Genomic DNA, 16,205 nt, shown 5'->3' with positions numbered 1-16,205 from the left:
TATAAAGCAGTGAATGAGGCACAGACATTAGAGCCTAACAAGCTGGGTTCAAATTTGGTCTCACTGGTTACTGTCTGATGACCTTGGGAACTTACTTAATCTTACCTATCCTCAGCTTCTTTGTTTCTAAATGGGGCGAGGTGGATAGTGGGAATAATAATGCTTATCTTTAGAGGATCTGAATAGACATTTTTCCAAAGACATGCAAATGGCCAATAGGTATATGAAAAGGTGGTCAGCATCACTAATATCAGGGAAATGCAAATCAAAACCACAGGGAGATATCACTTCACACCTATTAAGTTGTAGAGAAAAGGGAGCCCTTGTGCATAGTTGGTGGGAATGTAGATTGGTGCAGCCACTGTGGAAAAGTGGTTCCTCAAAAAAATAAAAATAGAATGACCTTATGATCCAGCAGTCCCACTTCTGGGTATTTATCCAAGGAAGTGAAATCAGTATCTCAAAGAGATACCTGTACTCCTGTATTCACTGAATCATTATTCACAATAGCCAACATATGGAAACAACCTAAGTGTCCATCTACAGATGAATGGACAAAGAAAATGTTGCATATATAAACAATGGAATGTTATTCAGCCATGAGGGGAAAAAAAGGAAATCTTGCCATTTCCAAGAATGTGGCTGGACCGTGAGGGCATTATGCTAAGTGAAATAAATCAGAGAAAAATAAATTCATTTATATGTGAACTCTAAAAATGCCAAACCCATAGAAATAGTAGAAAGTTGGTTGCTAGAGGCTGGAGTTTTGGAAAATGGGGAGATACCAGTCAAGAGGTATAAACTTCCAGTTGTAAGAGGAATAAGTTCTGGGAATCCTATGTACAGCATGATGACTATAGTTAACAATACTGTACTATAAACTTGAAAGGTACTAAGAGACTAGATCTTAAATGTTCTCACCAAGAAAGAAGGTAATTTTGTGAGGTGATAGAGGTATTAACTAATCCCATTATGGTAAACATTTCATAATATGTATATGAAATCTTTACATTTTATACCTTAAATTTACATGTTATATGTCAGTCATATCTTAATAAAGCCAGATAAGAATGATGCCTGTCTTGTAGTGTTGTTATGGAGAGTAAATAAAATTATGTTTCTGAGAAACCCTAGCGTGGTGTCTGGCACATAATAGTTGCTCAGAAACGCTGGTTCCCTTTCCACCTGCACTCATGGTAGGAATTCAGTTGATTGAGTGACCATATGGTCTCCTACATATATCAGATCACCATTCGGTGGCATTGCATCCAGTTTTTGTTAAGTTTGATTCATACTCTTTTCTTTGCCTTGTGTATTTCAGGTTCACAACCAGTATCCAACTGAGTTTGAATTCAATCTCTATTACTTGAAGTTCTTGGCTTTCCACTATGTGTCCAATCGCTTTAAAACATTTCTCCTGGATTCAGACTATGAAAGATTAGAGCATGGTATGTGTTTGCATGCCCTTTTTTGTTCGTTTTGTATGTTTTTTAAAATTTTTAATGTTTATTTTTGAAAAAAAGAGAGAAAATAAGAGAATGAGCGGGGTGGGGCAGAAAGAGAGGGAGACACAGAATATGAAGCAGGCTCCAGGCTCTGAACTGTCAGCACAGAGCCTGACACGGGGGCTTGAACTCATGAACCGTGAGATCATGACCTGAGCCAAAGTCAGAAGCTTAACCGACAGAGCCACCCAGGCGCCCCGTTTTTGTATGTTTTTAATTGAAAATTCCAATAACATAACTACCCCCAAGTGTGGCAAGGCCATTTGAGGATTTATAAAAGTGGAGTAGGTAAGAATGAGCTCCCAGATTTTGAGATTATGCACTGTGCTAGCTCTTAGGGACTGCAAGTGGTCTTCCCTGTAGCACCTTTGAAAGGTGAAATCTGCTTACTATTTTAATATCTCAAAGTGGTATCACTGTTTGAAGAGGAACATTTGACCTAGTTTTCCCAACCCTGGTACACTCCTGTAGGAAAGGTGCCTGCCCTTGGAGGCAATTTGCAAAACAGTAAAGGCCCTGGAGCAAATAGACCAGGATTAAATTCCAGTATTCCCAGTATCAGCTGAGTACTTTGGTGAGTTGATTAGGTGCCTCTCTTCAGCTTCCTCATCTTTAAAATGAGGACAATAATAGCACTACCCCTTTGGGCCATGATGATCATTAGGAAATGTTTGTAAATTTCTTAACACAGTTTCTAGTGTATAATAATAACTCATTAAATTTTGGACATCTCTATCAAGATTTTTAAAAGCAGTAATAATTGTAAAGAGTAGATTTTGAAAGTCAGTCAGCCCCTGTGAAAACATTCCCACAGGGATTTTACATTATTACTTCTGTTGTTATAGGGAGAGGAGAAGGGAGGATATACAGGATCTTGTTAAGAAGACAACAAAGAAAAAAATCAGCTATTTTCAGTATATGTACCTTGATATTCATAAAGAGGACTCTTCTAGTAGCTGAAAATATTTACTGATGTTCTCAGTTTAAAATATGAAATCAAGAAATACTGCTTTACAATGCATGCTATTAAAATTCTCTAGTGTGATATTTCATACTTTTGGGAAGGGAAACAGCACTGGTTCTTATTTATACTTCCAGACCTTTGTTGACTCAGAATTATCATTCCACACATCATAATCAGAAACTTTAATTTCTTAAGCACCCATGTGTTGGGAAGATATTAATGAAAGCTGGTTACAAGGGACACTTGGAGAACTTTTAAAATATCTGCTGGGACTCATCCTCAGAGATTCTGATTCAGTTGGTCTGAGGCAAGACCTAAGCATTGGGGTTTTTTAAAGCCCTTGATTTTTCCAATGTGTGGCCAGGGTTGAGAACTACCACACTGGACTCTGCAGGTAACAGATAGACAAGAAACACTAGTCTTGGGGGACTCTTAACAGGATTTTGTGCAGAGTTGGGCTTGAGACAGTCTTTTCTGATAAACTGGTAAGATGCTTGTTGACTTATGACTGAGTCATTTCATTCAAAGCAAGACAGCACTGCTAAGAGAGGCACCCTTCCTGGCCTTTTAAAGAAATAACCTCCTTGGGGCGACTGGGTGGCTTAGTGAGTTGAGCGTCTAAATCTTGATCTCAGGGTCATGAGTTTAAGCCCAGCATTAGGCTCTGCACTGGGTGTGGGGCCTACTTGAAAAAAAAGAAGGTCTGCCTGTGTGGCTCAGTCTGTTAAATGCCTGACTCTTGATTTCGGCCCAGGTCATAATCTCACAGTTCATGAGATCGAGCCCCAAGTTGACGCCTTCTCTTTCTCTCTCCCTCCCTCCCCTATCCTTCTCACCCTCTCTCCCTCTCTCCCTCTCTCCTCTCCCTCTCTCCTCTCCCTCTCTCCTCTCCCTCTCTCCTCTCCCTCTCTCCTCTCCCTCTCTCCTCTCCCTCTCTCCTCTCCCTCTCTCCTCTCCCTCTCTCCTCTCCCTCTCTCTCTCTGTCCCTCCCTTGCTCACACACACACACACACACACACACACTTTCTCTAAATAAATAAATAATTTTTTTAAGCTTATTTTTTAAAAAAAGTGAGTTCATGTGAGTGACAGATTGACTGTTTGATGGGTACAAAGATAGGATCAGAAAACCCCTGAAGCACCACCACCCTGCTACATTTGGCTTTTGTTAAGTCACCCAAGGATACAGACCGCACCCTTCTAACATCCAAAGTCTCCATAACCATGATTTTCTTGTTACTAAACAAGACACTTTAAATGCTTCATAATGAACAGCCAACGACTGAAAAAAGAAACATAAAATTATGTTTTTAACTGAACTTCATCACATAACTCTAAGTCCTTCCCCATTTCTCCTGAAAAATGTGTAGAATAACTCCTGGCATGGAGCTCTGTGAATCTAGATACAGAAGTAGGATATAGATTGGAAGAGAGTCACAATGTGCTGCTAAATACTTGAGAAAGCCTTACCAGATGTTTTCCTTCCATTTGGGTTTGTTTCCATATAGCTGAGAAGTTTATTCCTATCCTTAGCTTTGCAGTCACCTCCTAAGGTTTCTGCACATACATTTATGTTCTGAGAGCTGTAAAATATATTTCACTTTTCATCTGCTACACGCATCATAGTTTTAGGCAAACTGTTGATTTATTTGACTTTTGTTGATTATTTGGGGGGTGGGGCTTGATTTACAGGAACGTTGTTTGACGATAAAGGAGACAAGCATGCCAAAAAAGGAATTTGCATTTGGGAGTGTATTGAGAGAATGCACAAGAGGAGTCCCATTTTCTTTAATTATTTATATTCACCAATGGAAATAGAGGTACAGTAAGAAAGCATTTATGTTTCATTTTCTGAGTATTTACTGTTAAAGTTTTCCTTACTTTTAAGTATATATAAGCTGCTTGAGCGTTTTATAAACATTGGACTAGGAAGCTATTTAAAATACCAGAAGGTATTTAAAAATTTGATACACTATGGGTTTGGGTTATGATGGAATAGAGACTGTTCATCATATTCTTGACCACAAAAATTACGAGCTGGCCCCCAAAATCTAGAAGGGATAACTTCAAGAAAGTCAAAGTGAGGCAACTTTCTCCAGGAAGAAAGACCAAACAAAACTTGAAACCTCAACTGGTTATCTAAGCTGAGAAAATCTAAAATACTTTAGAAAAGATTTCCCTATATCCACTTATACCAAAGCTATAGAAGAACCCCTATGGGACACAGGGATGTTTAGAGCCCAGCCCAAAAGGATGATGTCTCAGGGGCAGCCATGCGCTGTGATGCATGTCTGTGTGAAGTAAGCTCTGGGATGGAACAGATTGGTTTGATAAAAAGTGAGAAGTACCACCTTACTCAGCAGCAAGAATGTCCCTGCCTTGAGTCCCATGCATTAGGACCCCACTCTGGCCTTTCTCCAGCTACCCCCTCCTCCTCATAAAGTGAAGAGCACAAGAAACCAAAGGTATATGCTCAGATACCCCTTTTCATCTAAACCATGCTCTGGTACCCAAAATTTCTTGCCTAAATCCAAGTTACTCACAAGGCTACTTCTCCCAGTCTGTCTCCCAAGCCAATGCATGTACCCTGCAGCCCCAAGGGTGCCTAAGAAGTAGCTGTTTGGCAGGGAGTAGACCAAGTTTAGCTGTGTGGGCTAGGGTATATATACACATTCATAAAAGACCTCAGAATATAGGACAGAGCCAAGATGAGAGGAGGAGGGGATTAGGCCAAGGACTGAGAGCTGGGACCAGCCTCCCCAGTGCCACCACTTTCTGGTGTAGAATTCTAAGCAGTCTAAGAATTCTCAATTTGAGCCTTGTCTTCCAGGTCATTAGGAAGTTATATTTATCAAGGTAGGAAGAGAGATATATTTTATTTAGTAGTTTATCTTAATATGTAACATTTAAATATTTGGACATATGGTATTTGAATCTCCATTCATGCCCTTCCCCTGGACCCTGCAAATGTTAAGGGCTGACCTGCCAGTAAGCTTGGGGTACTTTGAGGTCCAGATGAAACTATATTTCAGAATTTTCTTTGAACAGGCCCTGAAGCCCAGTGTAAATGTCTCCAGCCTCAAGAAGTGGGATTACTACATAGAGGAGACCCTTTCCACAGGGCCTTCATATGACTGGATGATGCTGACCCCGAAGCACTTCCCCTCCGAGGACTCTGAAGTTACCAGAGGAGCTGGGCCCCAGAGCCAGAGGAGAACAGTGTGGCCCTGCTATGATGATATCAGCTGTGCTCAGCCCGATGCTCTCACCAGCCTTTTCAGTGTAAGTCAGGCCTGTGTAGACATGCACAGAGGGCACCAGGGCTCTGGCGGTACCCGAGGCCTCACGAACCAGGCTAAGTTAAAACTGGTTCGCACACTTCTGGACATGCCTCTCCTCACTCTGGGCTAGTGTGATACATAGCATTCCAGAAGGATGAGGAAACCAGATTTGCTCCCCAACAACAGCGGGGGCCCAGGCCCAACTACTGGAAAAGGGTCTCAAAAAAGTAAGTTTTCCAGCATTATGAGGAAGCAATCAAGCAAATGGAGCAATTTGCAGCTTCCCAGCTGTTTAGCTGCCCAACAGCCTGAGTCAGGCCTGGGTTATGGCTTTTGTGGGTGCTCTACTTCCTCTGGTCAGAAGTGTGGGTAGTTGATGGCCTGATGGGAGTACTGCCAGCATCTCTACAGGGAATATTCTGAAGTGAAATGGTCCCAGCAGTAGCCACCCTACTGAGAGCAGCAGCCCTGAGGAAAGGGTTTGAGTTCGGATATGGGCCAAGCAGTTCCTGAAGAGTCTTCGTGCAGTCTTGTGACCGGGAGGAGTGCACTGTAGTGAAGGCGCCCTCACAGAGGCAGCAGCTCTGATCCCCCAGCTTCCTTGTCCCAAGGAAATTCCATTCTTTGGGCATTTCTTGATTCATTCTTTCCACATCTGGTTTTAAATCAGCAGAGTTGGGGGTTCCTCTGTCAAGAACAGACTCCTACCTCAGCTCTTAGGTTTTGGATGCCAGCCCAGTGCTTGGCCTTGTGCATTGGCCATCAGATTTCCTCTGGGCTAACCAAAGGTGAAGGTGTTTGGGATACATATTTTACCTCTTTATTTAAGCTATTCTGTACAAAAAGGCCTGATTACAGATCCTAATAAATCATCTTTGCCACAGTGCATCACAGCTAGATGCTCACACCACTGCTCCTGACTTGGGAGACCTCTGAGGCCATCGACTTCAGCTGCCCTCTGACCACGATGTCCATCGGGGCCCAGTACAGAGGAGATGTGGCTCTGGGGCACGTCCTGATTTCTATGAAATACTATCAGAAAACTCCTTTTAATTACTTTGCAGGAAATTGAAAGATTGGAGCATAAGTTGAACCAAACCCCTGAGAAATGGCAGCAGCTGTGGGAAAGAGTAACTGTGGACCTTAAAGAAGAGCCCAGAACAGACCGTGTGAGTTGGTAAAATCCTTTGAGGAGCTACTTCGGAGCTTTTTGAGGGTGCTAGGTCAGGTAGGGCCCATTGCCCCAGGTAACCCAGGTGAGTTTATGGCCAAAGGGAAGGGCAGAAAGGGAGGGGTCATGCCCTGGAGGTCCAGGGCAGAAAGTTCCAAATGACTGAATACTTCCTGAGTGTCTCACTTCACCGCAGTGACATAATACTTGTGTTTCAGGGCCCCGCATCCATGGAAAATTACTGGGTTCTTTTCTATCTGTGCCTCTGTGGTTTCAGCTGATTTTCTACCACATGAGGGGGGAGGGGAACACCAGGACCATATTTGCTTCAGAGACATAACCAAAGAAAAGAAAATATTTTTAAAAGACAAATTATGCTACTTTCTGTTGCTCACACTCCCTTTTCTGTTTCTGAATTGAGAAACATTTATCACAAAAAACATTTTAAAAACAGGGGCACCTGGGTGGCTCAGTCAGTTAAGTGTCCAACTCTTGGTTTCCACTCACGTCATGATCTCAGTTATCAAGTTCGAGCCTGGTGTCAGGCTCTGTGCTGACAGTGAGGAGCCTACTTGGGATTCTCTCTTTCTCCCTCTCTCTCTCTCTGGCCCTCCCCTGCTTCTACTCTTTCTCTCAAATAAATCATCATTAAAATTTTTTAATATTTTAAAAAACACTCTGTTTTCTGTTTTTCACACCCCTTTCTCTGTTCTGACTTCAACTTTTATCAGGCATGTAATATGTGCAAGAGACTGTGCCAAGCACCCTGCACACTTAAGCCTCCGATTTAACCCACAGTTAGGGAGTGGTGTCCCTTCTCATATGTGAGGGGACAGGCACCATCCAATCCACATCACACTGGCTCCAGATGCAATAGAAGGAAGTTGGGACAGATGAGAGTGTTCTAAAGAGCACTTCAGAAAGAAGGAGAAGTCAGCAGGGTCTGATGTCACAGAGGGGCAGGGAGAATAGGGTGTAGAAGAAAGCCTCTGGCATGGTAAGAAGGGATCCTCTGAGCACTAGCTTTTGCCATCAAATGGCAATTCAGGAGCTGCCGTCAGGCCACAGATGGGTGCTGTCTTAACTGCTTTAATTCTCAGAAAAATAAAATAGTTTCTTGATCTTTTTCCTGATTATGAAAGTAAGATATATTTATTCTTTTAAATAAGACAATACAGGGGTGCCTGGGTGGCTCAGTCGGTTAAGCATCCAACTTCGGCTCAGGTCATGATCTCACAGTTTGTTTGTGGGTTCGAGCCCCACATCGGGCTCTGTGCTGACAGCTAGCTCGGAGCCTGGAACCTGTTTCAGTTTCTGTGTCTCCCTCTATCTCTGACCCTCTCCTGCTCACACTGTCTCTCTCAGAAATAAATAAAACACTAATGAATGAATTAATGAATAAATAAATAAAGACAATACACAAACAGTTATAAACAAGGGACAAAAATCACCCGCAACTTATAACCTAGAAATAAACCACTAAGCTGTCGAACGTATTGTATCATTCGAATACAAGGGATATAAAAGGGATTTGCTATACATACTTTTTTTAAAATTTATTCTATTTATTTTGAGAGAGAGAGCAGGGGAGGGGCAGAGAGAGAGGGAGAGAGAATTGCAAGCTGACAGCACAGAGCCTGACTCAGCTGGATCCCACAAACTGTGAGATCATGACCTGAGCTGAAACCAAGGGTCAGATGCTTGACCTACTGAGCTGCCCAGGTGCCCCCTATACATACTACTTTAAAACTTGCTTTCTTTTTTACTTACTATGAGGCATACATGGCCTTCCATTGCTCACTGTGTATAAATCATGGCAGTTTTAATGGCTTCTAGAATTCCATTGATGGAAATACCATTTTAACCAGTCCTCTAATGATAGACGTGTAGGTTTTTTCTGAATTTTTACTATTATAAACAGCTGCAGGATAAACATCTTTATACATACACTTTATTGCTCCAGTTTTGTCCTTGAGATAAGTTTTTAGAAGTGAAATTATTGGATTAGTTGCTCAATAAAATCTTTGTAAAGCTTTCCTAGCTCTTTTTTTTTTTTTAACTTAAAATGCAAATTTATTACCTTCTGGTATGGGTAGGGGGGATGTGATTTTTACTGAAGTATAGTTCTTTTTCAGCCCCAGAGACACCTTTCAGGTTCCCCAGGAATTGTGTCCACCAACCTACCTTCCTATCAGAAGAGGTCTCTGCTGCACCTCCCAGACAGTGGCACAGGGGAAGAGCACAGTGCCAGCATCTCCCCATCCAATGGAGTGGACCGGAGAGCAGCCACACTGTACAGCCAGTACACTACCAAGAATGACGAGAACAGGTGGGCACGCCGAGCCCTGCCTGCAGCTGCACCACAGGCCCTGCAATCAGCCAGGCCTGTGCGGTGCTGCCTCCTATAAACTTAAAATGGATTTGCCTCAGTTCTTTCTTTGTTTCTGTTTTAAATGTGTCAGAGGGGTCTTTGAAGAGGGAAAATCAAAACTACAACTAAAATAATGCCCAAAGGTTATAGCTATTTGTGGTTGAGCCCTGATTATTGTTATCTCATGTCTGTCAGATCTCTTGAGGGAACGTGTGTTAGTCAGCACTTTTGCAGTGGCACACATCAGAAGGCCAGCTCATGCTAGCTCCAGCAGAAAGGAATTTACTCATGTAGACTGGGAGGGCCAAGGAGGGCCAGTTTCTCACACATTATCTTCAGGCTTCCGTTCATTTGCTGGCTCTCCTTTCCCCTATGGGTTGCATCATTCCCAACATGCCACAAAAGATGGCTACTAAGAGCTCCAAACCTCACATGTTTGGTAATTCCAGCAGAAGGAGGCAGCCTTTCCTCCCAAAAGTCTAGTAGAAAAATTCTGGAGAGAATTCTCATTGCCTTTTTGAGGTACTATCTGAGGGAAAGAGAGACTTGACAAACAAAACAACAGACATCACATCCCCTTCACAGCACTTTTTAAATGAAAACCAAAATTAACTGTCCTGTCATTTCTTCTAGGTCCTTCGAAGGAACACTTTACAAAAGAGGGGCTCTGCTGAAAGGTTGGAAGCCCCGTTGGTTTGTGTTGGATGTAACAAAACATCAGGTAACACTGTCAAAGCTTACAGAAACCACTTCTCTCTAGGCCAGGCTCAGTCCCTGGCTATTATACACCTCTAAGCACACAGACACATCCCTCATGTTCAGACCAGGCCTCTCATGTGCTGCCTGTGGGCTCCTGCAGGGACCCAACATGTCCCTAAGTGAGGGCAGTAGCCTTCTGACGGAAGTTCCAAAGTAGCTCTGCCTGGTGTTTGCAGGCAGAGGCAGTGACACTTGAGCCCACAACATTAAGAGCACTAGGACTCTGCTTTCTCTGCCCGAGTATCTTCTGCTGCCTGCTCTTAAAACCCAGGCCAGGAGAGGACCTGAGCTTTTCAGCAGGTTGTAGTCTACATATATTACAGAGCTTGTGCCTGGGAGCAATCCTCAGAAAACAGATTACCTTCATTTTTTTTTTAATGTTTTATTTATTTATTTATTTATTTATTTATTATTTATTTATTTATTTTTGAGAGAGAGAGAGACAGCGTGAGCAGGGGAGGGTCAGAGAGAGAAGAAGACACAGAATCAGAAGCAGGCTCCAGGCTCTGAGCTAGCTGTCACCACAGATCCTGACACGGGGCTCAAACCCACAAACTGTGAGATCATGACCTGGGCTGAAGTCGGACGCTTAACCGACTGAGCCACCCAGGCACCCCTAGATTACCTTCATTTTTGCAGCATAAACTATCCATTCAAAACTGAGGACATTAATTTATTTGACAAACATTTATTGGTCATCATGTACTGATTACCAAAGAAGGCATCATTTTCCCTCAAAACAAGAGCTATAGTGGAAAGAGGAGGCCCTGAAATAGGAAGAAGGGGATACACCCACTCAAAGCGGGAATTCTCACTGAGTGAGTACTAGACTGGACCTTGCTGACCATGTTGGGAAGTCCTTTGTCCATTGTTAGGTTCTTAGCTATTGCTACAGCAACCCCTGCAATCCTTAGTATTATAATCTTTGCTCCAGTAATCCTGGGGGAGTAATCCTAGGGCTCTGGTTGAACCTGAACCTAGAAGACTCTTTAGAGATACAGATTTGAAATGGGGACCAACCACATTTTCCTTTGCTCAGGGCATTTCATAAAAGTTACACAGAGTCTTTGTGGAAGAATATAGAGAATTTATGTACAAATATGCAATGGAAGCCCTTTTGTGGGGGAGGGAGGTTGCACTTTAAAATAACACAACGTGTCTGAAATCATAGAGCCTACAGTGTGGAGAAAAGTTGCATTAAACCACTAAATATAGGACAATGTCATAATTGTTCTGTAATTTACAATTACACCAAATTATACTTGCATTCTTACCGATCTTTTGGATTTAACATGAAAGGTATACAGTTTTTCCATTTAGACCTACTTATACTGTGCCTGACTAGAGAAAGAAAAGTCTAGGCCAGAACCACAGTGACAGAGGCCCCAGAGACTTTCCTGCTGTGTAAGTTAGAGAGTGAAATCCAGGCTCATTCAGAGAGTGAATCCAGTCCTGGCACATAATATCCACTCAGTCAAATGTTGAGCTATTTATTGTGTATTTCAAAAGTCATTTTAAATGTTTGTTTATTTATTTATTTAGAGAGAAAGAGAGCAAGCAGGGAAGGGGCAGAGAGAGAGGGAGAGAGGATCCCAAGAAGGCTCCACAGTGTCAGCACAGAGCCCGATGTGTGGCTTGACCTGATGAACCAACCTGTGAGATCATGACCTGAGCTGAAATCAAGAGTCAGACACTTAACTGACTGAGCCACCTAGGTCCCCTCAAAAATCATTTTAAATCTACATGCGGTTTGGCAACTTGTATTTTCATATAGTATATCTTAAACATATTTTCTTTTTTTCTTTTTTTTTTTTTTTTAAATATTTTTATTTATTTGTAGGAGAGAGAGAGAGAGACAGCGTGAGCAGGGGAGGGTCAGAGAGAGAGGGAGACACAGACTCCGAAACAGGCTCCAGGCTCTGAGCTGGCAGTCAGCACAGAGCCCGATGCGGGGCTCGAACCCACGAACCGCGAGATCATGACCTAAGTGAAAGTCGAACGCTCAACCGACTAAGCCACCCAGGCGCCCCTTAAACATATTTTCCTACCAGTTCATATAGATCTTCCTTATCATTTTTGAAAAGATGTATATAGTACTCTGTATCATTGATATAATTAACCAACCATCATTTCATTAACCAACACCCCATTGAAAGACAGATATATCTTTTCCATTTTTACTGGTTAAAAACAGTGCTGAAAGAACCCTCTTTATGTGTGTCTCTCCATGCTTGTGGGATTGCTTCTGTAGGATACATTTCTGGAGGTAAGAAGGTGTATCAAAAAGCATAAACATTTTAAATTTTAGTTGATATTGCCAAATTGTAGTACAAAAAGTTTTTCACAAATTATACTCCTACTAGCAGTGTTTGAGAATACCTAGTGCCTTACCCTCACCCTGAATATTTCTTAATCTAAGTGAAAAGTGAAATCTTACTGATTTATATCCCTTTTCTTTCATCAATGAGGTTGCCCATCTTTTTAAATGTTTATAGGTCATTTGCATTTCTTCTGTGACTTGCCTGTTGAGATTTTGTGACCATTTTTCTACTAGCTTGTTTATCTTTTTCTTACCAATTTCTAGGAATTATGCATATATTTTCAAAACAACCTCTCTTTTATATGTTACATATATTTTTTACATTGTTAGCTGACATTTAATTTTAGTTTTTAATATGTAGTACTTCTATGCATTCAAATTTCATAAAAACATGTCTTTTTCCTTCTTTCTGTCAGCCACCTAGTTCTCCTTCCTAAAAGCAACCAGTGTTTTTATTTTCTTGCTTATTCTTGCAGACACAGTTTAGCAAGATACTGAGGCACGTATTCAAATGCATTTTGAAAAGTCATGCCATTTTCCTTTTCTGTGTCTCTTATATCCCATCTGTATCCTTTTGGTTCCAGCTGCGATACTATGACTCAGGTGAAGACACAAGCTGTAAAGGCCACATTGATCTGGCTGAAGTAGAAATGGTCATCCCTGCTGGCCCCAGCATGGGAGCCCCAAAGCACACGAGTGAAAAGGCCTTCTTTGATGTAAGTTGATCTCACTTATCTTTTCCTGGCTGTCTGTACATGATTCCTTATAATCCATCCACCTCCAAGAATTATGGGGCCTCAGAGAAAATTGGCTGTGACAGCAGATAGCCCCCTGGCTAAAGGAATTGCTGCAGAACTTGAACTCAGCACTTGATCCCCAAACCTGACATCTCCAAACTGTCCATATGTCTCAGAAAGGCCGCAAATTGCTTTGCACAAAGGACTCCTTTAATGGGTGTCCACCCACACAAGGAAGCAGATGAACTCCTTGTTAAATATTGTTCGTTATTTTACTCACCATCTGTTGTCAAGAACAGATGCTACTTCCCTGTGGATCCAGTGGTCTTCGTGCTTGACCAGCCATAAAAACTGTCCTTAGTCATATATGATGACTGTTTGTCCTGACATCTTCAACAGCCCTTAGGTGAGCCTTGGAGCATTTGATGGGCCACAAGTTGGGGTTCTCATCTAGTTCCCATTGCCAAGCAGGGCTTCGTAAAGAGCACAGGTGTACTCAAGGGGTTTGCTCTGGCTATGAGATCATGTACTTGAGTCTGGGCTTCCAGTGTGGCTCCAACTAAAGCCTTTAGAGGAGGAGATGGAGAGAGGTCAGGAAAGACAAGTTCTTGGTGGGGATGAATCTCAGGCCTCCCTGAGGAGCCCAGGGAGCATCCATGCTGCACTCATGCAGTGCATGGGAGAGGCCAGAGGCTCCAGCCAGTCCTGACTCTCTTCCTAGCCAAGGAAGGCCCCAGCAAAATGCAAAGTAAGGCTCTTCTAGTATGTCTCCTTTTTCTACCAGTGTCCTTCTATTAACATACACTGTGACTCTGGGAACCAAAAAAGCAAAGTGACTAAAAAGGCAAAGACAGTATGGTAGTGGAGGAGAGAGAAAACTTAGAAGAGGTTCTGGGGAAGTTCACTGAGATTTATTCACACACTTGCCCAAAGCCATAAAACAGGCCTGCCCTTCATCTCTGGTTCTCTTCATTTGGTTTGGTAGCTCAAGACCAGCAAACGTGTGTATAACTTCTGTGCCCAGGATGGACAGAGTGCCCAGCAGTGGATGGACAGGATCCAGAGCTGTATCTCTGATGCCTGATGCCCATGGTCAATCCAAGCAAAAAGAAGGAGGAAGGACTCATGCTACCAGATAGAACAAAGCACATGAATCCTTGAGGAGCTGACAGCTTTGTCTTTGGTTCTGAGGAGTTATCCCAGACCTAAGGTTCTCCTGCCCAGTCTTACCCAGTGCCCTCTTTGAACAATTGCTATGTCTGCTTAGTCTGAGTGAATGTGTCACAGAGGTCTGGTCAAGAGCCCCAGGCACTCCCTGTATGTTGCACTAGGTTGTTCTAACAGGGTCTTACTGGTTAGGGATCAGAAGAATGCTTCCTGAGCCAACTGTCATCCATCCCCTAGATAAATGGTTTCCACTTACTTGAGTCCTTCTTGATGAAACTAGATCCTTTTTGTTCCCCAAGGTCGTGATTTCCTTGGAGAGCTTTCTGACAAGCAAAAATCAAAACCCAATCAACACTGTCTTACGTTCTGCACAGAACAGATTTCCCAGCAGAATAGCTCCTACTCCTACTGCCTGACCTTAGAGATGCTCAGCTCTCTGGTGCTGCCAAAAGGTGCTTCCATAACCCCTGCTTGGCCTTGGGGGATCACAGCAAGAACATCAGTGCTCAGTAGCAGAGGGGGAGCACGCAGGATTCTCCTGAAGGAGAAAGACGGTCCAGGGAATGATGCAACAATGACCAGGCCGATGCAGGAAAATACTACTTTCAAAACACTGAATTTTCTAGGCCAAAGGTGCCCTGAGGATCCAGGACTTTGTGTTCCTGTGTATTCTTCTGTTCCCTGACAGCTCCTTATACAGAATAACATGCAAAAAAACCTAATGCACTAACTCACAAAATAAACACTTGCACTGAACTCCTAATGAAGTGAAGATGTTGGAAAGACAGAAGCCAGCTGTCTATGAGCACATGACACCTGTGCCGGGGGCTGTGTAGACAGCAGCCGCTCTGTGGCACAATCAGATATCCAAACCGCACCTGTGCACGTGAACAGTAAGAACTCTTTATAGATTGTCTTTACTCTTGATAACCTTGTGTTTGTCCAGCTAAAGATCTGAGGAGTGAATGCTGTTTGCTCACGGTGAATAGCAGCAGCATCTCTGCTACAGGCCCCGCAGCTGACTGGAGACAGAGGTAGCTAGATCATCGTTTTGAAATGTTAATATGTTAAATACCAAACTAATATTTCAAAAATATGTATATATGATTTCTATATCCTTGTTTTTCAGATAGCCTACCTATAATTTAATATAAAATTAACTGATTCATGCGTAAGATTTCAGTAATGAAAATAGTTCCCTTTTTAAAAAAAAATAAAAGAACCACTTTGTCTTTGTAGATGAAAAATAAATCAGATTTTCAAATTTAAAATTATCTACACACTAGGAAATAGAACTGTGTTAATATATAAGAAATTGGGGATAATAAGAATGAAGGATTTTTCTATCATTTTCATTTTATAAATTGCCACCTGTGAAAATGATTTTTGCACATTATTTGTATTTTTTTCTTTGTATATGAAATAATTTTTTGTACTTTGTAAAATACAGAGCCCATTGTACCTTCAGCGATTTGAGACTGTACACAGTGCTTCTTTTATAACTGGATTCTTTTAACTTTCATAAAGGTTACATGCCTTACATGCACTAACCACCCTGAATTAAATTTATTTCTTAAGAAAAAGCATCCCTCATTTACTGTGAAATAAAATTCATCATGCAGTGCATAGCACTAAGCAGGCCACATTCAGGATTTATATACGAGACTAAAGGCCCAAGAATAAAACAGCCCATTTGGTGCCCTGGTTCTATTAATGCCATCCTGCCCTTTGCTTAGAAGGTAACCAGAGAAACTGGCATGAACTTCTGGGTTCTGGACATGCTGCAGAGTTTAGGTAAGAGACCTGAAGCCACTGTCCCTACCCTGTGCCTCTAGTGAGCTGCGTGAAATTGGTGAAGTCCTTTACGTCTCCTGGGTCACAGTTCTATCACCTACAGTATGTGACAATTTGTGAGAATTGTAAGCAGGAT

The 16,205-nt window shown here is 42.2% G+C and overlaps 1 protein-coding gene across 2 annotated transcripts in view; it reads left to right on the top strand.

Moving 5' to 3' along the window:
- SBF2 (SET binding factor 2) overlaps positions 1-15,858 on the top strand; it is a 521,490-nt gene extending 505,632 nt beyond the window's left edge. For both annotated transcript variants that reach the window (XM_039244607.1, XM_039244608.1), the window contains 8 exons: positions 1,322-1,448; positions 4,162-4,289; positions 5,518-5,751; positions 6,815-6,919; positions 9,057-9,250; positions 9,926-10,013; positions 12,956-13,087; positions 14,094-15,858. In XM_039244607.1, coding sequence (XP_039100538.1) covers positions 1,322-1,448; positions 4,162-4,289; positions 5,518-5,751; positions 6,815-6,919; positions 9,057-9,250; positions 9,926-10,013; positions 12,956-13,087; positions 14,094-14,192 — 1,107 coding nt within the window. In that variant the 3' untranslated portion in view covers positions 14,193-15,858. The remainder of the gene's footprint in view (positions 1-1,321; positions 1,449-4,161; positions 4,290-5,517; positions 5,752-6,814; positions 6,920-9,056; positions 9,251-9,925; positions 10,014-12,955; positions 13,088-14,093) is intronic.
- The last annotated feature ends 347 nt before the right edge of the window (positions 15,859-16,205 follow it).

Source organism: Hyaena hyaena, unplaced genomic scaffold, assembly GCF_003009895.1.
Source record: "Hyaena hyaena isolate Hyena2069 unplaced genomic scaffold, ASM300989v1 scaffold_245, whole genome shotgun sequence".
Classification (NCBI taxonomy): Eukaryota; Metazoa; Chordata; class Mammalia; order Carnivora; family Hyaenidae; genus Hyaena; species Hyaena hyaena.
This window is presented reverse-complemented; position numbering and strand designations above follow the sequence as displayed.